This window comes from Ochotona curzoniae, unplaced genomic scaffold (genome assembly GCF_017591425.1).
Source record: "Ochotona curzoniae isolate NIBS_2020 unplaced genomic scaffold, NIBS_Ocur_1.0 contig_4064, whole genome shotgun sequence".
NCBI classification, from domain to species: domain Eukaryota; kingdom Metazoa; phylum Chordata; class Mammalia; order Lagomorpha; family Ochotonidae; genus Ochotona; species Ochotona curzoniae.
Window position 1 is genome coordinate 2,271,016 of NW_024466107.1, and position 22,749 is coordinate 2,293,764.

Genomic DNA, 22,749 nt, shown 5'->3' on the forward strand with positions numbered 1-22,749 from the left:
GCTCGGGAGAAGCTGGGGTCATGGCTGAGGCCAAGAGGCGCCTTGGTCGGTCCACTCTGAGGAGCCCAGGTGCTCAGCATAGTGACCAGTGAAGGGACTTGAAAGGGCTCAGGTCTGAATCCTTGCTCTCCCTTCGTCACCTCTGTGCCTGGACAAGTTCACCATGCTTACCTTGTCTGCAGTTCTCACTGATTAAAAGGGTACCGGGCAAGGCTAATAAAACCTACCCCGAAAAATGGCATGAGCTCCAAGCCTCTGCCATGGACCAGCCCTCATGCCAGTGACGTCTGAACTCCTGACCTCACAGCACCTGGCACAGGGGTTGGATTTCCTGAATAGAAACTAGGAGAGCTACAGTGCACCAGCAGACACATCCAGTGCTCCTGGTAGTGCTCCGTGCCTCGAGGCATCTACCAGGTGGCCGGCAGATTCGAATAGCACCGTCAACATATGTGCCGTAAGAAGGGTATCAGGGCATTCCAAGCAAAGAATCGACCCTGCCATGCTGGCGTGCCACAGCAGGTGCAGTAATGCACAAAGCGAATTATAGGGAATTCCCACAGAAGGCACAGTGTCCCGGAAGAGGAGACACAGTGCAAGCCAGTGACATCGTCAGAGCTGGCAGAAGGCCAGGAAAGGCCAGAGGTACAGGGGTGGGCATGGTGGCGCAGCAGGCTGTGTCACGACCTGGGTATGCCACATCCACATCAGAGCACCAGTTCAAGTCCCAGCCACTCTGCTTTGCTCCAGCTTCCTGCTAAGCCTCCCTAGGAAGCAGCATAGGCTGGCCCAAGTGCTGGGTTCCCTGCCCCTCACATGGGAGATCCAGGTGAGCTCCCAGCTCCTGGCCGCAACCTGGCACAGCCTGGCAGCATCAGATGAGCTCCGAGCTCCTGGCCGCAGCCTGGACAGTCTGGCAGCATCAGATGGAGCTCCCAGCTCCTGGCCGCAGCCTGGCACAGCCTGGCAGCATCAGGTGAACTCCCAGCTCCTGGCCGCAGCCTGGCACAGCCTGGCAGCATCAGGCATTTGATGTGTGTCTCTCACTGTCTCTCTGCCTTTCGAGCAGATGGAGATACAGAGACAGGCGTGGTCAAGGAGGTTGGGTCAGTGGTTAGGATGAGGGCAGCCTTGACGATGAGGCTCTGGGCATGTGTCACACACCTGTGTGGCCTTCCTGACCCTGATAGCTGCTGGCATCTCATACCACTCTGCAGAGGGAATGAAGAAATGAAGTGGCTTTTTCCCCCTTAGCAGTCCTGCCTCATTGCACTGTGCCCGACTGGCTGGTATCCCTACTTCTTCCTTTGTTATTTGTGTTGCAGAGAAGTGCCAGGCTGAGGCCCTCAGCACCCGAGCGAGGGAGGCACTGACCTGAGAGCCCTCCAACACGGGGGAATATGCAGCTGCTGCTGCTTTTCTTCCAGTCAGTTCTATCTCAGTGGATCATGGAATGCAGGGGAGATTTTCCTAGTTTCTATGCCCGTGTAGCCAGGATTCTCTGCACAGGACAGGAAGGAAAGCCCTGGATTGAAGTTCCTCGAGGCACCTCTTACAGACCAGCTTCTCCTTGTGCAGCGTGAGGCCGGGCCTCTCCTTCCAGGGGTTTGGGAAGCCCTGGACAGCCTGGCTGGCCCAGGAAGCATCTCATGGGCATTTGCTGCTGTACACCCACACAATTGGTGGCTTGGTCACGTCAGGAACCACCTCTCCCCCTGGGATGTGAATTTGACCTCAGCCACTGGTAGAAAATATACTGTGGGTGTTTTACTCAGTAATGCATACATAACACAGAGCAGGTTCCAAATACATAAATCACTTTTACAATTGGCGTTAGGAGCTACCTTCCTGCATTTAAGACCCTGGCTGCTACAAGCCAACGCACAGTCTTCTGCTGCCATCTGCTGGCCACGGGTTTAGTATCTTGGGAAACCCAAAGATTCCCATTGGTTTCATCTCAGCCTCTTCTTAGTTGGTTAACTTGAAGTTTTGTGGTCTCGGTGCAGTGCCTTGTGGTTTATTTTGAGGTGTTGTTTTAAAGTTATATTTGAAAGGCAGAGAGAAACAGATCGTCCATTCAAGTGGATGCCTGCAACAGCCAGGACTGGGCCAAGGTGAAGGCGAGAGCCTGCAGTGAGCTCGGCAGGACGTTCAGAACAGCGATTAAGATGGTGCGTCAGACGCCCACATCTCACATCACTGTGCTGCTCTTCTTCCATTGCCAGCCCTTTGTTAATGCTCACCGCGACAGGCAGCAGGCAGTGCTGGAGTTCCCAGCTCCTGGTCTGGGCTGAGCCAGCAGATGCAAGATCTCTGTCTTCCTGCACCTTTCAAGTAGAGAGAGAGAGAGAGAAATTAGGAATACGTTTCTGAGGGCTGGCCGTGGCATGGTAAGCTAGGCCTCCATGTGCAGTCCCAGCATCCCCTGTGGGTACCAGTTTGAGTCCTGGTGGCTCCACTTCCCATCCAGCTCCCCGCTAATGGCCTGGGAAGGTGGTGGAGAACCTGGGCTCCTGCACGGACATGGGAGACCCCGAATAAACTCCTGGCTCCTGGCGTACTCTGGCCCAGCTATAGCCAATGCTACCGCTTAGTGAAATAACGGATGGAGGCTCTTTCATTCTTTCTAATTGTGACCTTAAAATAAATTAATATATCTTTTTTTAAAAAAAGAAAAGGAGCCAGGGGTTGGCATGATGGTTCAACTGGTGAATCCTCTGCCTGCAAGCACTAGCATCCCACGTGGGTTCTGGTTCATGTCCCAGCTGCTCCACTTCCCATCCAGCTCCCTGTTTGTGGTCTGGGAAAGCAGTCGAGGATGGTCCAAAGCCTTGGGACCCTGCACCCACTTCACAGACTTGGAAAAAGCTCCTGGCTTTGGATTGCTTCAGCTCCAGCCATTTGCAGGCATTTGCAGAGAGAACCAGCAGATGGAAAATCTTCCCGTCTCTTCTTCTCTCTGTAAATCTGCCTTTGCAGTAAAAATAAATGCATCTTTAAAAACAGAAAGGAATTTAAATGTTTTTTAAAGATTTCTGATTGGAGCGGGATGATGCAGCTACTGAATTTCCCAAAGAAGTCCCCCGGCCCTCAAATGTTGAGTGCCAGTCCCCAGTTGGGCATCCTGCAGTTCTCTGATCCACACCCCTTCTGCCTCGCCCACACGCTGGAAATGTTTCCTCCCTGTGGAGTGGCGAAGGGCGTCATGGCAGAGGCTTGCCCAGGTCAGAGCGCAGGCGGTCCATCCGGGGAGCTCCTGTTCTCCCCTGCAGTGGAACACACTTCCTGGGCGCCGTCTCCTTCACCAGGGCCACACCTCCACTGGTCGCCGCCACCTGCCAGGGCCTCAGCAGTGGCATGTACATATTGACCCTCAAAGATAACGAGTCTCCAGCTGGCATTTGCAAAAGTGCATAGTCTCCCAGGTGTGGGAACTCCAGATTGGAAAATTTTCAGTCCAAAATAATTGTCACTGTGACATGAAGGTTCTTGGCATAGTTTCCGTGGCCAAGGTGAACAGCAATGCTTGAGTACCTGTGGGGGACTGGATGCTGCAGAGCAAATGCCAAGACTCTTCCCTCTGTTAGGGTCCTCATCCAGGAGGCGGAAGGTGGGCTGAGGACAGCCACACGGCCACCCTGGAGTGACATGGGGAGGGGAAGAGGGTGTGCCCTGCAGTGTCTGGGTGACCACTGGTGGCCTGTTTCATTGTGGTGAAATACACACAACATGCAAGTGACCACCTTAACTCTGTGCTTTTGTTAAATGGACGAGACTTTGGGCAGTGACCACCAAGAGGTATGCTGGGGGCGTGTTTGTGCACAAAGGTAAGTCAGCTTCAAGTGCAGGATGTCTTCGCTAAGGCACAGCTGCATGTTCCGCGATAGGATGCAGCAGCCGTGAGATGCCAAGGATGCTTAGGGCTTGTGAAACGGGGAGTCGATCACACCGTGCGTGAAGCTCTTAGAAGCTGGGGTTAAAAGATAAACTTTCTGCAAACTTTCCAAAGTTCCTTCACGCCTCAGTCTCCTTCCGCTGGGATATTATCTACCTGCAAATCTCTTTCCCTCTGACTCCGTATGTTTTATTAAATCTTGGCAAACTTCAGTTATGCTTTATTTCTTATTTTTGGCAAGGAAATCTTTTTTGTTTAAGATTTATTTATTTTTATTGGAAAGTCAGATATACAGAGAGGAAGTTCTTCTGTCCGATGGTTCACTCCCCAAGCGGCTGCAATGACTGGAGCTGAGCCAGTCCGAAGCCAGGAGCCAGGAACTTCTTCCAGGTCTCCTACGCAGGTGCAGGGTCCCCAGGGTTTGGGCCGTCCTCAACTGCTTTCCCAGGCTGCAAGTAGGGAGCTGGATGGATCCCAGCAACCACATGTTCAAAGCAAGAACTTTAACCACTACTCTATCGCGCCAGGCCCAGCAGGAAAATCTGAAGCACAGTGACAGCCAAAAGTGTGCAGAACCAGTCAGCTGGTCTCACGGAACAAGCCAAACATTTGCTTTTCCCTAACACTCCTCTGTGTCTCCTGCTCGTGTCTGTTGTTGGTGGATACAGTGCGGCTTACGTCATAAATGCAATGTGACACTCTCCTGCGTCACTGAGGTGCGTCACACAGTGCAGCGGGGTCAGAGGGCTGACCGGAAGCGTACACCAGGCTTCCACCATCGCTGGCAAGGAGACAGCTTGACCTTTGCCCCGTCCCTTGTTTCCTCAGGGCTGAAAAGGTCATGGGCATTGAACCGGGAGGCCCTGGTGTGCGCCGGGGGCCTGCTGGTCACCTGTCCTTGTCACCCAAGTCCCTAGCACAAATGCCCGGGCAAACGTTCCTGTCGCTTTCCTTTGGGGATGGGCACTCCATGTCTGTGGAAGCCACTTGGAAGGGCTTCTCGGGTGGCTGGAAAGAGGCACACCCCCCCGGGGGGCTGATTCTGCTGCCAAGGCCAGCTCACACCTGCCTGATTCCTGGGGTGTGCGGGCTTCTGAGCCCACTCCACAGCGTCCTCTGCTGTGGCGGGGCCTCCTGCTCTCGGCCTTTTATTACTACGGGCAGAGTAGCCACCCAGTGGACAGCTCTGCTGCAGGCCTGCACATGCGCACGACTTCCATGTTGTGGCTGCATACCTGCTCGTATTGTTAATATCATTTTATCAAAACTGTTTTTGGTGGGCTCCTGAAAGATATTCTACTTGCGATGGCACCCTCAATGCCGAGATCATTACTGATAGTCCCTAATGGCATCAAGCTCCCACGTGTGTGTGAAAGACAGGGTCAGGTGTGATGCGTTTCACAGACATCTTTACAGGAAAGCTACAGCCTCTGGCCGTGTGTTTTTCCCTGGCTCTTTTTGCCTACGCGTTGCTTCCTGGAGTCAGCTCTCCCGTCCAGGACGCCCGATCACATCCTGGTTTGCTCCCTCCAGAATCAGCACCGCGGGGTCCCAACCAAGCAAGGTCTTTCCCCAGCCAGGTAGCAGGCACTTGGGGAGACGCTCGGTTACTGCGCCCCAGCAGTCCCAAAAGCAGCGAGACGGAAGTGCAAAGCACAGGCCCTTATGTGGCATTCACCTCAGCACCTGACCTTAGCTCGAAGCAGGAAGGACTTTCCTGTCTGCTGTTCGCTGCCTGGAGCAGGCACGGCTGACACTGCTAGCGTGGGACTAGCAGTACCAGCGCCTTGGGCCTTCCCCGTGTGTAGGAGTGGGCAGTTTCCACCCCTGCCCACAACCCACGCAGCACCCTGTGGGCAGGAAGCAGGGCTGCCAGGCTGACTCCTGCAGAGCTCACGAGCACTACTTCTTTTTTCCGTCCAGTCTGCAGTGGCTGCCACTGCCTCCATCGTTGGCATCAGATTGTACCTGGGCAGAGCTAGAGACAGGTGTCATTTACCGGGCGAGGCTAGCTTCCTCGGGAGCGCTGAGCAGACCCTGGCTACTGCCAACTCCCCAACCCTGGCAGAGCCAGGCTGGCTGGAACTGTAGCTCTCCAGTTCTCCTCCCACCAGCCAGCTTCCTCTCCTGGCCGCATCTGAATAAGAGGGAAAGAGAGCTGGGCAGCAGCTCACTGCTCCCTGGAGCTTCACAAAGTGCAGCTCTTGGCAGCTTGGCTCAGGGACCCTGGGGGAAACCCCCGCCTGCCCACCTGCCCAGCCTCCCCGCCTCCCCAGCCTGCTCAGCCTCCCCAGTCTCCCCATCTCCCAGCCTCCTTGCCTCCCCAGCCTCCCCGCCTCCCCAGCCTGCTCAGCCTCCCCAGCCTCCCCATCTTCCTGCCTCCCCATTTCCCCAGTCTCCCCTCTTACCCCCTCCCCCATCTCCCCAGCCTCCCCCATTGTGAATGTCGCTCGCAGGAGCAGGGGACTCTCAGGGAAAGTGCTCTGAGTTCATGCCAACCTTTTTGAAGTCACAAGACTTGGAATGGGAGACTTCAGCTCCAGAACTCACTTGCCAATTGTGCAAGTGTAGACAGCTCACAAAATGTCGATCATTCTATATACTCGTCTCCAAGATACATATGCATGGAAACATGCACATATAGGGTCTGGCACAATGGCTCAGTTAGCTCGTCCTCCCCTTGCCCGCCCTCGGGACCCATCTGGATGCTGGTTCATGTCCCAGCTGCCCCACTTCCCATCCAGCTCCCTGCTTGAGTCCTGAGAAAGCAGCAGAATATGGCCCAAAGCCTTGGGACCCTGCGCCCATGTAGGAAACCCAGAGAGGTCTCCGGGCTTTGGATCTGCTCAGCTCTGGCCGTTACCTGGGGAGTGAATCAGCGATGGGAGATCTTCCTCTCTGTCTCTCCTCCTTTCTGTAAATCTGCCTTTCCAATAAAAATAAATAAACCTTTTTGAAAAACTAAAACATTACACCTGAAGACAAGGGAAGCTCAAAGAGTTCCCAGGCCTGACGGTGAGGCTTGGTGGAGCAGCGCGCTGTCGGCCATGGTCCCTGAGTGGCCGCAAGTCTGCAGGGCAGGCATAGGAATCCCACCTTTCTGCGCTGTGCGCCCAGCCAGGAGCCGGCCTCCACCACGGCAGCGCTTCCTGTGCAGACCATGTTGTGAGTTGAGACCCTCTGGCAAACCTTGACCTGTCCACTTGAGTGGCGTGACCACTGAAGTTGAAAAGCGTAAGTTAACGTGAAGCGCTAAGGCCATGGAACTAGCAGTTACCTCTCACGTGGGGTTGGGGTTTTCTTTGTTTCTGGTTTTGATTTTTGGTGGTTTGTAGGGGTTTTTTGTTTTTGTTTTTGGTAAAATACATTTTTCCATAGTTTTTTCAGATGTTCAAGTTTTCTTGTATAGTTTTTTTGTTTGTTTCATTTGAGATGAAAGGAGACTTAGCACATGATGGAGTCAAGCTTGGCAGACGCTGGGGCAGCTTGGGGCAGCCCAGGAGCCCAGTGCCACCATCTCCTGCGAGGAATACAGTGGGCACAGTCCTTAGAGTCTCGTCACATCCATAGATAGAGGCCCTTGGTGACTGGGCAGCGGGCTGGGTGGGTGGGTGACGCCACTCAATGTCTCCAAGTGACCGGGCTGCATGGCGGGTGGTGGCGCCGCTCGCTGCCTCCAAGTGACGCAGAGTGAGGAATTTTGTTAAAGACTTATTTGTTTCTGTTGGAAAGCCAGATATAGAGAGAGAAGAGACAGAAAGATCCTCCATCTGGTTCACTCCCCACTCACCTCGCCCGAGCAACTCCTGCCAGAAGTGGTGTGGCAGCTCTATTCTGTCGTGCAAGGGAAGGATGGCCGTTCCTCACTGGGACTCAGTCTAGGGACAGGTGCTCGGAACACGGCTGGGTGGGACGCCTGTTTCCACGCCTCAGGGGCAGCCGCCGTGGGTCACAAGGCTGGGTGCCCGCCTCCCAGATGCAGCTGTCGGCTCTGGCTTCCTCCTAACAAAGCCCTGCCTGTTACAGACATTCGGGTAGTAAAGCAGCAGGTAGGGAAAGCTCTGCCTGGTAAGGGATGATGAGCATGGTCGTCCCTCATGTCAGGGAGTGTGGATGAGGGGAAACGAGCAGGACAGAGGCCCTGGACACGTCGCCCGGCACACAGCAGAGGAGGCCGCGTCCTCACGGTCCTCTCCACTCACCCAATTGTTGGTTCATGAAACAGCAGCTGCTGAAACCTTCGCCTAGCCGTCCTGGCCGACAAGGACACAGCTGAAGGTCACAGCTTGTCCTCTGCCACATTGTTGTTACCACACTCCCAGCAGCCTGGAGGTGAGCCCAGCCGGGCCATGCACTTAGCAAACCTCAGCAACTGGCAGGCATTGGGGCGGGGTGGGGGTCCCTGTTGGGGAACTGACTCCCCCCACCCTGTGTGTCCTCAAGCATTGGGGCGGGTTGGGGAGTCCTTGTTAGAGAACTGACTCCCCGGCTTTCAGTCGGGAGCTGGGAGAGGCATCCCACTTTCGGCCGGGAGCAGGGGTGCAGCTGGGAGAGGCATCCCACTTTCGGCCGGGAGCAGGGGTGCAGCTGGGAGAGGCATCCCGCTCTCTGCTGGGAGCAGGAGTGCAGCTGGGAGAGGCGTCCTGCTTTCAGCCAGGAGCAGGGGTGCAGCTGGGAGAGGCGTCCCGCTTTGGGCCGGGAGCAGGTGGGAAGTGGTATCTGAGAGCTTTTGAGCCTCTCTATGCAACTGACACCATTGCTCTTTGAATCACGGAAAGGAAGTGGAGATCCAAGGAAGGTTTCAGCAGTGTGCCCGGGAATGTTCTAGAACTTGGCAACACCCAGAGAAGCACAGTGTGATCACCTCCCGCCTGCAGGGCTGTTGGTGCCATACATCTTAATGTGTGGGTGACTCACTTTCATGGTCTCCGTAGGCTGGTTCTACACGGTGTCATCATGGGGCAGCAGGTGTAGGTCCTACTGTGCTTGCTTCCTGTAAATGTGTGTGTGTTCACACGCTCACACATTTGGGGAGAGTCAGTCATCTCCCGTCCTCTGGTCTAGCAGCCCCCAGCTGAGGCCAAAACTGGGAGCTGGAAACCCAGTCTGGGTCCCATGTAGATGGCAGGAACCTGGGACCCGAGCCCTCTCCATTGCCTCCATGTGGACGGCAGGAGCTCAGGAGCCAGGGAAGAGGAGAGACAGAGAAAGGGAGATCTTCCATCCACTGGTTCACTCCCCAAATGCAGCTGAGCTGAAGCCAGGAACCAATAGCTGGTTCCAGGTCTCCCACATGGGTACAGGGGCCCGACAGCTTAGACCATCCTCCACTGTAAGTGGACAGCTAGATGGGAAATGGGCTAGCCAGGGTACAAGTCAGCTCCCATGTGGCAGGTGGAGGATCAGCCTTTTGCCACCACCCCAGCTCCAGAGCACGTTGTTTTTACCAGCTACAAGACTAAAAGCCCACCACCCTCTACTTACGTCTGTTTATTTCAACATTGAAAGCAAAGGTTAAAATGGTAGGTTAAAAAATTACATGGGACCAGTGCAGAGGCTCAGCAGGCTAATCCTGTATCTTCAAGTGCCAGCATCCCATATGGCCACCAGTTCATGTCCTAACTGCTCCACTTCCCATCCAGCTCCCTGCTGGTGGCCTGGGAAAGCAGCGAAGGATGGCCCATAACCTTGGCACCCTGCACCCACCCACGTGGGAGACCCGGAAGAAGCTCCTGGCTCCTAGCTTCTGATTGGCTCAGCTCCAGCCATTATAGCTGTTTGGGAAGTGAGTCAGCAGATGGATGATCTCGCTGTCTCTCCTTCTCTCTGTAACTGCCTTTCCGATAAAAATAAATATTTTTAAATACATAATGTACTTTGTACTACATTCTTTTAAAACTCACTAAAAATAAAAACAAAATTTAATATAGATTACTTGAAATAGAATGCAAATTATGAATCCAAGTCATAGGTGAAAACTTAGTATGTCTCATAAATATATTTGAAGAAAAAAAGAGACAAAATTAATTATAATTATTCTCTTCAACTTAGGGCACAAGACACTAACAAAAATTCGTGGCAAATGGAATTGAAAGCATGTTTCTTTTGGCACAGAAAATAATTTGAAATACATGCAGAGTGTTTGCACAATACATATTGTATGTCTATTATGGAAAAACATCTTTTTAACCAGGAAGTACTTTGCACTTTAAAAATCCTGTCATACCTTTAATTACATTTTCCATACAAAATTTTGAGATACCCTGATATTAAAATATTATCGCCTCAACTTGCAGCATATAAAATACTAAAATATGGCATTTTTAAAAAATATTTTACTTTTGTTTTAATATTGTTTCCATAATTGAGAGGGATGTACACCCTATGAACCTCTGATGAGAGTGGGAGGGGCAGTATGGGGAAAGGTGGCTGGGACAAGGCATTCTGTTTCTCACAGAGCCCTAGAAACTGGCTCACTTCCCCAGTGGCCACGGTGATTGGGACTGGCCACCCAGGGGGTGCAGGGGCCAAGTCACATGGGCCATCCTCCACTGTCCCCCTACTCACAGGGAGCTGGATCCGGTGGGACTGGAACCAGTGCTGCTGCACTGCTGGCATTGCGGGTGGCAATGTACTGGGCTGGGCACAGTGCACAGCCCTTTGCTCCTTCCTCCAGGTGCAGCTTCTGGCTCCTCCTCCTCCCAGTCTCCCTCAGTGGTGTGTGCCCCTTCCCTGGGCTCCTCCTCCCAGTCTCCCTCAGTGGTTTGTGCCCCTTTCCTGGGCTCCTCCTCCCGGTCTCCCTCAGTGGTGCCTGCCCCTTCCCTGGGCTCCTCCTCCCAGTCTCCCTCAGTGGTGTGTGCCCCTTCCCTGGGCTCCTCCTCCCGTCTCCCTCAGTGGTGTGTGCCCCTTCCCTGGGCTCCTCCTCCCGTCTCCCTCAGTGGTACCTGCCCCTCCCCTGGGCTCCTCCTCCCGGTCTCCCTCAGTGGTGTGTGCCCCTTCCCTGGGCTCCTCCTCCCGGTCTCCCTCAGTGGGGTGCCCCTTCCCTGGGCTCCTCCTCCCGGTCTCCCTCAGTGGGGTGCCCCTTCCCTGGGCTCCTCCTCCCGGTCCCTCTCAGTGGGGTGCCCCTTCCCTGGGCTCCTCCTCCTCCCGTCTCCCTCAGTGGTACCTGCCCTTCCTTGGCGCTGTAGCCTTGACTTGGGCTCTGCTGCGTTCAGTGGCCCTGGGAATTGTGGATCTCTTACAGTAACAGATGAACTCTCCAGTAACGCCATCCCCAGGTCTGGAAGTCCAGAGAACTACGATCTCATTGAACCAAGCACAGCAGCGTGGGCGACCATGCTGTGTGACTGCCTGACCAAGCAGGGCCGCCTGTCAGGCACTGCCAGAAAAAGGCACCAGGGAGCGCCAGGGGAGGTCCAGGTGGACCGGCAGGCTGCGGGCACTGGTGGGCCGGTTGGTGGAGCGTGCGCCTCCTGCACTGCGGGCACTGAGCTTGCCTTCTCAGCAGCATTTGTTTAAAGTACATATTAGATCACAGCTGCTCCAGCTGACCTTGGGAGGATGTGTCTGTGGGGGTTCATACAGCGTGAGGCAGCTGGTTGTCAAAGATAAACCCGGAACAGGTGGCAGACGTGCTCTCAGCAGCTCGCTCTGTCCCCAAGGTGCTGCCCTGGCAGTTGCATCACTCCGGAGCTAGTTACCTAGTGTAGCTTGCCGTGTGGGTCTCGGTGACCTGACAAGCTGCGCGTGAGGGGCGGAGGTGGTCTCCAATGGCCCGTCTCTGTCGTCACCCTGGGGGCTTCCTGGTTTTGCTCTGAGTTGTACAGAACTCCATCAAGAGGCTTAGTGACTGAGCGGGCCAGGGCATGCTTGCCATTCAGGACCCTTTTCATACACTGCCTCCACGCTCCTCCGGCACTGCCTGTCAGTTGAGAACACGGCCAGCCCAGTACTGACTCACGGGCTAGGGAGGGCAGGTGTGTGTGATGGGAGAGCGGCCGCAATAGCCAGAGCTGCTCCAATCTGGAGCCAGGAGCCAGAGCCTCTTCTGGGTCTCCCACAGTGGTGCAGGGTCTCAAGGCTTTGGGTCGTTGACTGCTTTCCCAGGCCACAAGCAGGGAGCTGGATGGGAAGTGGGGCCGTTGGGTTTAGAACCAGCACCTATATGGGATCCCAGCATGTGCAAGGCAAGGACTTTGGCTGCTAGGCTACCACACAGGGCCTGAAACTGTCATATTTTAATAGTGGATAACCTTGGCCTTGAAGTGGGAATGATCTAATTGTTTGTCATATAAGAATGATAGATTTTGATGCATCCATATAGGGGTGTTGTGCAGGTGTTGGAAATCCTCTTGCAAAGTACAGTTCAAATGGCCTGAAGGCAGAGATGAAGAGGTGGAAAAACCGGCAATGAATGAGGTGTCTCCACCGTGGGGACCTCAGGAGCTTCCTTTGAGTCCCCTGTGCGTAGCCAGGGGTTCCCAGGTGAGCCCTGCCTATCCTGTTCCAGGTGGAAAGGCCACGAAGAGGGACAGCGTGGGGCATCGCCCCTGCCCCTCCCTGGCACGCACCAGGCAGCCAAGAGGCGGAACAGAGCCTGGGCAGACCACCTCTCCGTGGGGCGGTTCATCCAACCCGAGTACCGCAGGCTCCGAGTTGTGCTGCAGGTTTACCTGCTGCGCGTAAATCCTAAAGAATCTGGCAGTGGCTGGGAGACACTCAGACGGACAGGATTGGGGGAGGGCGGGGGGAGGCCATGGAGAAAGAGAGCCAAAGATGCATGGTTCTGACCTTCCCTCCTTGACCGACCGGCTTCCCTGCACTTCCGTTCAGCTGGTGTGAGGTCAGGCAGTGACTCTCTCCGTGTCTGCAGGCTGGCCTCGGCCTTGGGTTTGTCTGTCCAGTCCCCTCTACCCCTTCTGGCATCTCCTGAATTGTCTGTCGCCTGCACTCTAGCTGGGCTCTTCCCTCTTTGCCTTGACCTTGAGCTAAAACTCTGAAACCATCGGTCTGCCCCACAGAGGCGTCCCAGATGGCTCCTGGAGCCACAGACAAAGCCTGCAGTCACAGGGCTGTGGGCTGGCAGACGCCCAGCTGGCACTGCCCCTGCCCAGCGTGTCAGTTCCCTCGGCACCCCAGCTGCCCGGTCCTCACCAGGCGATGCACTCAAAGTGGTCAGAAGAGCCACGTCGAAGAGGTTTGCCTTACACTGTCACCTCATGTCCATTCCACTGCCACTGCCTTGAAACCGGGGTGGCAAACTCAAGTTAAACACTCGGAGTGTGTGTGGTCTGTGGGCCCTCCTAACAGCCCCCCAAAAGCAATGAAATATGAAACAGGCTCCCAAGTAAGCTGACCACCTGAACATTCATGTCTGATCCAAGTACAGTTATGGAAACACCCTGCCCCAATCATGACATAGCTGTTAGGTTTCACACTCAGTGTTCTTACGCACAGCTAATTCACAGCCAAGTCCTCTTCTCACAGTGTCCCACTAGCCCAAACCCCAGCCGCAGCTAGGTGCTTGGGAGGCCTTTATTCCAGCAGGGTGGGAACGGGAGTAGGGGTGGAGACAGCACACAGGGAAACATCTCCTGCCATGGGGGCAGGATGGAGGGACAAGGTGGAGGGGCCGGGGAGAGGAGCAGGGGGCGCACGTGGGGCCTGCAGGGTCGGGAGCGTGGGGAACAGGTCGGGAGCGGCCGTGAGCAGGCCCCAGGGTTTGGAGGCTGAGATTCCCACAGGTGGCTGGTAGGTGGGAGGGGGAGAGAAGGGCAGGCACCCCTCACTGTAGTGATTCTTTTTCATAAGATACACTGGTCATTTATTTAGACAGGGAGCATTCCCGGCCACTGGTTCCCTGCAGAGACTCGGCCAAAGCTGAGGGCCAGGAATCAGCTGAGGTCAACCGAAGCCAGCCCTCCCTCCCAGGGTCCACAACAGCGCAAAACCAGGGCCAGAGCCCAGGAGCTGGAGCAGGCCCCTCGCGTGGAGAAGCAGGCATCCTCCCCTGGGCCCGCCCGCCCCGTCACCTTGTGTCAGGCAGGGAGTTGCTCCATGGGTGTTTCAAAGCGCCTCATAGAAAGTGGGATGAAAACGTTGATTTGAAAGTCAAGGGAGGGAAAAGTGACATCCACACTTAGTTTTTTCTTTTTTCATAATTCGCATTCTCATGAACTTTCTGAAGATGGCCAAAAGGGGTGATTTCACCTGCTGCCCCACAGTAAGCTTGCCTTTGTTTAGGAGTGCCTGTGTATGCACAGGATGAAGTTGAAGGTAGGAAACCAGCAGACACAGCAAGTACCGGAATCCCAACCTCCCCTGTACAGTGAGGTCCCCAGCTGGCCTGGCGCTCCACGCGGCTTCTCACCTCCACCAGCCAAGGAGCGCCCATGGACAAGCAGCATTAACCTCGCCTGTAGATGAGAGGGGGAGAGCCTGAAACCACGGAAGGCACAACTGACCCCTGGGAGGTCAGCTAAGGTCAACAGAAGCCAGGCCTCCCTCCCAGGGTCCACACCAGCACAAAACCAGGACCAGAGCCCAGGAGCTGGAGCAGGCCCCTTGTGTGGAGGAGCAGGCATCCTGCCCTGGGCCCGCCTGCCCCATGAGGACCCCATTAGGACCAGTGCCAGCCACACGCAGTCCTCCCACTTTCTGTGAATGAAGCAGCTAATGCAGTTGCAAGCATTCGATCCATAAAGCAGCAGAGGGGGGAGCTCTCTGGACTGCCCACTCAGCCTGAAATCAAGCTGGAAAAAAAAAAAAAAGAGTTACCGCTTTATTTTAAATAGCTACAAGATCAGCTCATACCCCTCAGTCACCACTTAGGTGATGTGGCTGCTCTGGGCCTGCCTCCACTTTGTCCGGGCACTGTCGGTGCACACAGCCCCGGGGGGTCTGCCCCAAGACACGCTGCTGGGGCACAAGCCCCCAGTGGCCCACTCTGGAGGTCACTGGGGGATAGGTCCCACCTTGTCACATGGCCCTTGGTAACCCCTTTCAGCACAGAGCTGTAGGGCAGGAGGGGGAGCTTGGGGAGATTTGGGCTAGAACTCCAGGCCGCTGAAGGAGCAGTTATCGCAGAGGGCCCCAAAGACTAGTCAGCAGTGTGGTGACCTGTCACCCTCAGTGCTGGCATCCCATGTGAACACCAGTTTATGTACCAGCTGAACCAGCTCTCTCCTGGTGTACCCCTGCCCCCATGGAGAGTGCTGGAGCCCCAGGCCCCTGGCTTCTGACTGTCGCAGCCATTTGGGGAGTGAACCACCTGTGAATGAAAGATTGTGCACTTTGCCTCTGTAACTCTGCCTTTTAAACAAATAAATAAATCTTGAGAGAGAGTAAAGATCAGGACACTGGGCTTAACCTGCTGTTGCGACACCCACCTTCCTCATTGGGTGCATCACTGGCTCCAGAAGGTGCTAGCACGTGGTGGCTTCCTGTCACCCAGGAGGGTGAAGGACCCACTGCAGAGACCAGCTCCATGCTTCAGCCGTGAGAGCATCTGAAGGGAAAACAGTGGCTGGGAACATGGTCTGTGCATCTCTGCCTCGACACACAGCGGGCGCATCGACATGGACAGGCGTCGTTGTCCTCCCCAGGAGCAGATGGCCAGGCTGACACTGTCCCTAATGCAGGCCTCCTCTGCCCTGGCACAGACCAAACACGCTTCTGCTGACGCCACAAGCCTGGCGATGGGGGCTGCTGTGCACACACCTGTGTGGGAGCCAGCCCTGCTGGTGGGGGGTGGGTGCACACACCTGTGTGGGAGCCAGCCCTGCTGTGGGGGGCTGTGCACACAGGAAGCCAGTCCTGCTGGGGGGCAGGGCTGTGCACACACCTGTGTGGGAGCCAGCCCTGCTGGGGGGAGCTGTGCACACAGGAAGCCAGCCCTGCTGGTGGGGGGTGGGGACTGCTGTGCACACACCTGCACAGCTTCACTTCCAGCAGCAGGCGAGGACCTGCTAGAAAGTCTGACCCAGCTCAGGCCAGACAAGCCCTGTGGCTCAGTGCTATTTCAGAGAGGAGGCTGGGCCGAGTAACTTCTCCCAGTAGAAGAAGCAGGAGCTGGCCGGTGCCAGGGACCTAGCGAAGGCACACTGATGAGTCACCTTCTTACAGCTGAGTTTCTCCAGGAAGGACATCATATGCCAACTGGGCTTCATTGGTAGAAATGCTCTTTCAGGGCCAGCGTTGCGGTGAACACAGCTGGTTAAGCCACTATGTGTCACACCCACATCTCATACGAGCACCAGTTCAGCTCTCCACTTCCTCTCCCTATTGAAGCACCTGGGAAAGCAGCCAAGGATGGCCAAGTTCTCGGGCCCAGAACTCTGGCCTGGCCCAGCCCTAACCATTGCAGCGATTTATGGAGTTTAGTAGCAGGTAGAAGATTCTCTCTCTGTCTCACAAGCAGTGTTCTCTCACCGCTGATGGGAGTCCATTGTTCTTGATCTGTGCCTTCTCTTTGCCTTTAGGTCCACATTGGTCAGCTGTATTCAACAGACAAGCTGGTCATCGAGAACCAAGAGAAGCCCAGGACCTAGAGAGCCAGTGGCAGCCATGCCCACCTGCAGCAGCCACGCCCACGTACAGCACCCACGCCCGCCCGCCGCAGCCACGCCCACCTGCAGCTTCCATTCTGCGCCCAGTATGGGGGCTCCCAACACCACCCCACACAGCCTCTCACGCTGCAGCTGCCCCATAGCGACGGATAAACTGAGTCACAGGTTCGTTGTGCCGCTGCCTGCGTGAGAGAGGAGGGCTGTCCCGCTCAGCCCAGAGGTTGGCAGGAGGAGCCGGAACTCACGCACAGAATAAACAGGGTTGTCTCCCGAAGCCTTTTACACCAGAAAAAAAAATCCCCATGACAATAAAGGCCTTTTTCATGTCCTGTGAGACCGCGGGAGAATAGGATAGGGCTGGGAGGGATAGAGTGTCGTGACAGGGGCCAGTGTGTGAGTGCACCCCCAGAGGGAAGGGGGTGCCTTGCTGCTCCCTGGGGGAGCCCCAAGCACACTGCAGCTGAAATCACCGGGGAAACTCGGCACGTCCTCCCGGGGCTTCATCAGGCTCTCCCAAGGTGACCCTTAGAGTATGAGAAAGATCCCAAAGACAGGCACCCCTGGCCTTTCTCCTTGGGAACCCCCTCTTTCTCAACCCAGGGTGAGCAGCACACTTGACTTCTGGTGAGTCTGGGGTCCCAGGCTCTGCCCACATGATGTCCTGTTTTCCACCACTCGGGATATGTGCGCCCGTGAAGTGGACACACAGGAGAGGTTCTGGCCGAGCGGGGGACTGGGCAGAACCAGCTGCAGGTGGAGCCAGCACCACGGCGTGGGAGGCTAAGCCTCAGCCTGTTTGTGCCCCAGCTGCTCCACTTCCCATCCAGCTCTCTGCTTAGAGCCTAGGAGAACAGCAGAGAATGGATCCAAACCTTGGGCCTCTATAACCACATGGGAGAACTGGAGGAAGCGTCTAGATTCCGATTGGCTCAGCTCCTGCTGTTGTAGCCTTGGGGTGTGCACCAGCAGGTGGAGGATCTCTCTCTCTCTGTCTAACTCTACCTTTCAAAATAAAAGTAGTAATAATTAATAAATCTTACAAGAACAAATTGGGGGCAGGTGAATATCATTCTGTTGGAGTTCGCCTTGTCTCCAATAGGAAGGCAACAGGAAGCAGTGGGGCTCCTGCAACCCGCAGGGGAGGCCTAGCAGGAGTTCCAGACTCAGTCCCCACATTGCAGACATTCGGGGGGAGGGAAAGAGAAGATAGAAATGTGTGTTTCCTAACACTAAAATCAACAGGGCCAGGTACAATGGCATAGCTGGGTAATCCTCCACCTGCTCGCATAGGCATTCGTTACGGCCACAGTTCATGTCCTAGCTGCTTTACTTCTGACCCAGCTCCCTGCCTGTGGCTTGCAGAAGTCCTTGGGCCTCTGCACCCATGTGGAAGAAGCTTCTGGCTGCTGGCTCCTGACTTCAGCTCAGCTCAGCTCTGGCCATTGCCACCATTTGGGGAGTGAACTAGCAAATGGAAGACTTCTCTGTCTCTCCTTCTCTGTAAAAAATCAACTTTTCAAATAAAAATAAATAAATCTCTTTTTAAAAAAATGAAACCAGCAGGTTGCAAGCAGGATTATGGCTTCAGGGTGGCCCCTCTTCACTGTCCCCTGACCAGAGGGAGTCCAGCGCCTTGCTTGGCAGGTGCAGTCATAGGCATCTACCAGGTGGCTTTTTTTTTAAAATCAGCATTAAAATGTATGTATATTTTAAATTCATTTCCTCCATTGTAACTCTTTTTTATTATTATTTTATTTTATGACATAGTTCCATAGGCTCTGGGATTTCCCTTAAGCCCTCACCTCCAAACTGAGTTCCTCTGTATTATTACAATGGTATAGTTCATAAACAGTCATAATTCCATCATTGCGGGCATGGACCATGCAAAGTCCAGCATCCTGTTGACAAGATAAATGTAACAGTTTCATTGCGAGTCCATCTTTGATCTGAAAGTAGAGAAGGCAGAATATCCTCCCATCTAGATATGATAGTCTCCAATAAACAGTTACTATACATCCCCTTAAATGAAGAGCCACAATACAAAATCAACAGGAAGAAAAATGGAAATTTATGACATCATGAAGTTAAAAAACATGCTACTGAGTGACTAATGTGTTAGAAAGTGCAAGTTCTTAATAACCAAGTCCTATAACTACTTCATTGACATCTCAATTTTAGTTTATACATAACCAACTGCCGTAAGCCTTAAAATGGTTGTAGGATCCTGTTCGGCTGTTTCGAGTCTTTTTTTATATATACTTATATTTAGCAGTTTCTAGTATTCAAGCGAGATTTCACAGAACTTCATGAATTTTAGGATAGTCCAAACAGGCTTATAACGCTAACAAGCCATGTATTAACAACTGAGAGGAGCAGAACAGTTTTAGGAGGGACGCGCAGTGGAATCTGCAGTAACTTGGCTGTGATCTTTGCGTCCCCCTAGTGAGGTATATGAGAATCCAAGCTGACTTTTTCTTGTCTGTTCTAAGCTTTCCATATTAGTTTCTATCTGATCTAATTCTGGGGGCTCCAGAGCAACCCTGATGGTCTGTGCAAGAGCAGATGGGGGACCAAAGTTGGAACTAAGTAAGGACCAGAGAAAGCTCCTCTCCTGAGTCCGAAAGGAAGTTTACTGTTCTGTTTCTGAGGACCGCCTGGGGCTCCTGGCTGTTGTTCCGATGTCATTAGACCCTGTGAGGCGCGTTCTGGGCTGCTGCCATCCCGTGTGGGAGATCCGATAGGGAATGGTTGACCTCAGCGTTCTCAGCCTACCAGGGCACTCCAATTCCCTGTGGTCTCCTTGGCAGTTGGGGTATGGTCCTTGGTGTCCGTACTGACAGTCCTTATTGAGGTATCCACTGCTTCTGTGGTGGAAGTATTTCGGGGTTTCCAGGACTAGGATACAAGCCTCTTTTATCCTCCTGTCCCGCTCTGGGGTCCCCTCCCAGCAGGATGCTTTTACGTTAATTCAACCACAAGGAGTTGGGACAGGGACATGCCCGAAGCCTCGGTAACCCACAGCTAGTGTTTGTAACTCAGATAAGATTAACCACGTTTAACCCTGCAGAGAGATGAGTGAGAACTCTGGGACTAGCCTAGCAGTGGGAATTGGCCAACTCAGAGGAGCCCAGCTCCTCTGGGCAGTCCCTGGTGTAGCCCAAGCAAGGCACTCCACGTGCCAGCAGGGCCCCGGCTGCGGAGGGGGTCACTGGGAGCTGCCCCATCCTTCACAGTCGGCCTCTCAGAAGCCATGTGTTCAGAAGGTGGGCTTTGGACTGAGGTCACTTCCCAGTGACAGAAGTGGGCCTGCCCAAGGATAAAAGCTGCTGACCCAGACAGGTGGGTGTGGCTGCTGTGTATAAGTGCCGGGGGAATTACTACAAAGCCAAGTGCGTGCCCACCGGCGCTAGCGGCCGCTGTTCTCTGCACTGTACACACACACGCTGTCTGGTGCCAAGCAGCTTTCGGCTGGAATTCCCTTCATCCACAGCCTTCCCCACCATCGCCAGCCCCTCAGTGCAGCCAGGAGACCAGCCCAGCCTGCAAGGCCAAGGGACAGGCTGCAGGGGGAGTCAGCAGAGCTCATCTCGCCTGACCTCACAGCTAGGAATCCTGGGGATCCTCAGGGCCCTTCATTTTCACTGGGTTTTGACCCACAGCAGGCCACAGAAGTGTCCACAGACCCCTCGGTGTCCGCGGAGCTCTAAGCCAGAAGGTCTTCCAGTCTCCCAAGCAATTCAAAAGCCTGTGTTCTTACCAAAGAAACCAGCATTTTCAAACTGTATTTACACCTGCCATATTTTTCAACTGCAGCCAATTTTCAAACACATTAGAAACATGTAACGTGCATTTCCCCAGGTGTTAGACCACTGTGCTTACTTTGAAGAAATGGCCCACCCAGACCCAAGACTAAACACAGGAAGAGACTCGGCTGCTTTTGTACTTTTAACAGGAAAGCAATGCTTTTCTAATAACTGACTATCTGTGTTGCGATTGAGTTTTTACAAGCCTGCACAATTCAATGTGAATGTTTTGCTAAGTCTGCTTTACTCCACTGTAAGTTACAGCTTCTAATGGCTTCAGTTATTTCAAAATGTTCCCACAATCAGTGGAAACCTTGGGAACTGTGGTCACAAAGGAATATCTCCAACCCAAAGTTCAAACTCAATGTATATTTAAACATTTATTTATTTTACTCTGAAAGTCAGAGTTACAAAGAAAGAGGGAAAAGCAGAGATAGATTTTCCATCCATTGGTTTACTCCCCAAATGGTTAACAAAAGCTGGAACTGGGCCGGTCCGTTCCCAGGAGCTTCTTTCTGGTCTCCCACGTGATGGCAGACTCTCAAGGTTTTCAACTGTCCTCTGCTGCTTTCCCAGGCCTTAAGTAAGGAGCTGGACCAGAAGTGGAACAGCGGGACATGAACCAGTGGCTACATGGGGTGCTGGTGCCACAAGGGAAGGATTAGCCCATTATACCACCACACCAGCCCCCAGCTAAACGCCAGCTGGGTATCATAGGTGCTTGCTGAGTCAGATGGCGTTACGCTTCAGTTGAGCGCATCAGTTACTGTTGTAAGAGATCAGCCCCAGTGTATTCCCTTCCCCAGGACGGTAATTGCACCTTTGCTGTTATCACTGCTTGTTGTCACCAAGGCAACAGAACTATGTGGACAGTTTTACCTGGCTGCAAAGGAAGCTAATGAGTGCCAAAAGTCACAAAGAGGCTATTTCATTAACTAATGCTCACCAGAAATCATTTTTTGAAAGGCAGATTTTACAGAGAGGAGAGAGAGGGAGAGATGTTCCATCTGTTGATTCATTCCCCAAATGTCTGCAATGGGCAGAGCTGAGCTGATCTAAAGCCAGGAGCCTCCTCTGGGACTCCCATGTGGCTGCAGGGGCCCAAGGACCTGGGCCATCCTCTGCTGCTTTCCCAGGCCACAACAGGGAGCTAGCTGGATAGGAAGTGGAGCAGCCGGGACACATAGCAGCAGCCCAGTGCCCATATGAGACGCTGACTGTCCCCCACAGAGCATTTTTTGAAAACATGAAGCAGCAGCTGGGAAGCCCTCTCTCTAAAGAGCCAGAGAGGAAGTGTCTAGGGCTTCGCGTTGCTCGGCTCCAGTACAGCCACAGGGACCTAGCGGGCTGGAGCCTCACAGCCACACTCCAGTGCAACCTAGGAACACTCTGGATTCCACAGAGTTCCCACGTGTCACCAGGCAGGGCTCTTCCACTTTTTGTTGAACCTTCTTAGGCTGCAGGCCTGCAGGAACGGACCCTGGGCAGAACTGAGCCCATCCATGGCTATTGCACCAGGACTCCTAGGCGGCAGTGAAAACTTCACAAGCTTTATGCAAAATGCTGTAGTTGCATTTTTAAAAAACGCCCCATAATCACATGTCCATTCAAATTCCACGGACTTCTTGAAGTACTCATACAGGCAGACTTTAAAAAAAAAAACCGGTTACTGCATCTTCATCCTTCATCCGGTTCAGCCTCTTCCCCGCTGTGCCTCCCGCACGCACCCTGCCCGCCCGCGACTCCTTGTCCTCCAGCCAGGTCCAACAGTGCGCCTACCGGGGGGACACAGAATGCAGAGAGACAGGAAGGCAGGAGTGAACCTGCCAGGTGCTGCTGTCTCATGAACATCAAAGCGCGTGTACGGCCAGCCGAACATCACTCCCCACTCCCCAACACATGGGAGTAAAACAGGAAGCGCAGCGAGCCAAGCCGCCTGAGAAGCCTCGGCTCTTTGCCCGAGGAAGTTGGTACACACATCACGTCAAGTCTGGGACAAACAGTTTTCCCAAGGACTGCTCAGCCCGCCCTCCATTCTGCTTCAGGCCAGGCCTGGGGGCGACGCCCCTGGACGCGGGGATGGGACAGTAGGTCTAGTCTGAGTGTTCCTCCACCAAGTTGGCAGCAAGAGGGGGCTATAAGACGACCCAAATCCCAGCATTCAGCAATCGGAGCCCATCTCTTCTTTTCCTTTTCCTTTCCTTTCTTTGCGAAAGCTTGTGTCCCGGACCCTGGGTATTTGCGTCTCATTCCGCCAGCCAACAGCTGCAGGTTGAGTCGGCAGAGGTGTGGGGTGGGAGGGGGGGGCTGCCGACGCTCACTTGCGGTTCTACCTGGGCTGTGAGCTGCCCTCCAAGCTCCCAGCGTAGCGTCCTAGCAGGTGCTTAGGTAATCCGCGGCCAGAGCTCTCATCATCCCTGGATGATGAGTGCACAGAGAGGGAAGTGGGGGGCTGTGCGGGGTGACTGGGCCGGGCCCCGGGGTC

At 54.2% G+C, this 22,749-nt stretch overlaps 1 protein-coding gene across 2 annotated transcripts in view; it reads left to right on the forward strand.

The window, feature by feature from the left end:
• LYRM4 (LYR motif containing 4) overlaps positions 1-16,795 on the forward strand; it is a 103,445-nt gene extending 86,650 nt beyond the window's left edge. Inside the window, exons 3-4 of one of the 2 annotated variants that reach the window (XM_040984030.1) lie at positions 16,375-16,482; positions 16,520-16,795. In XM_040984030.1, coding sequence (XP_040839964.1) covers positions 16,375-16,443 — 69 coding nt within the window. In that variant the 3' untranslated portion in view covers positions 16,444-16,482; positions 16,520-16,795. Of the gene's footprint in view, positions 1-16,374 lie in introns of both variants that reach the window. The other variant, XM_040984029.1, reaches the window with a different exon arrangement.
• Positions 16,796-22,749: the final 5,954 nt, after the last annotated feature.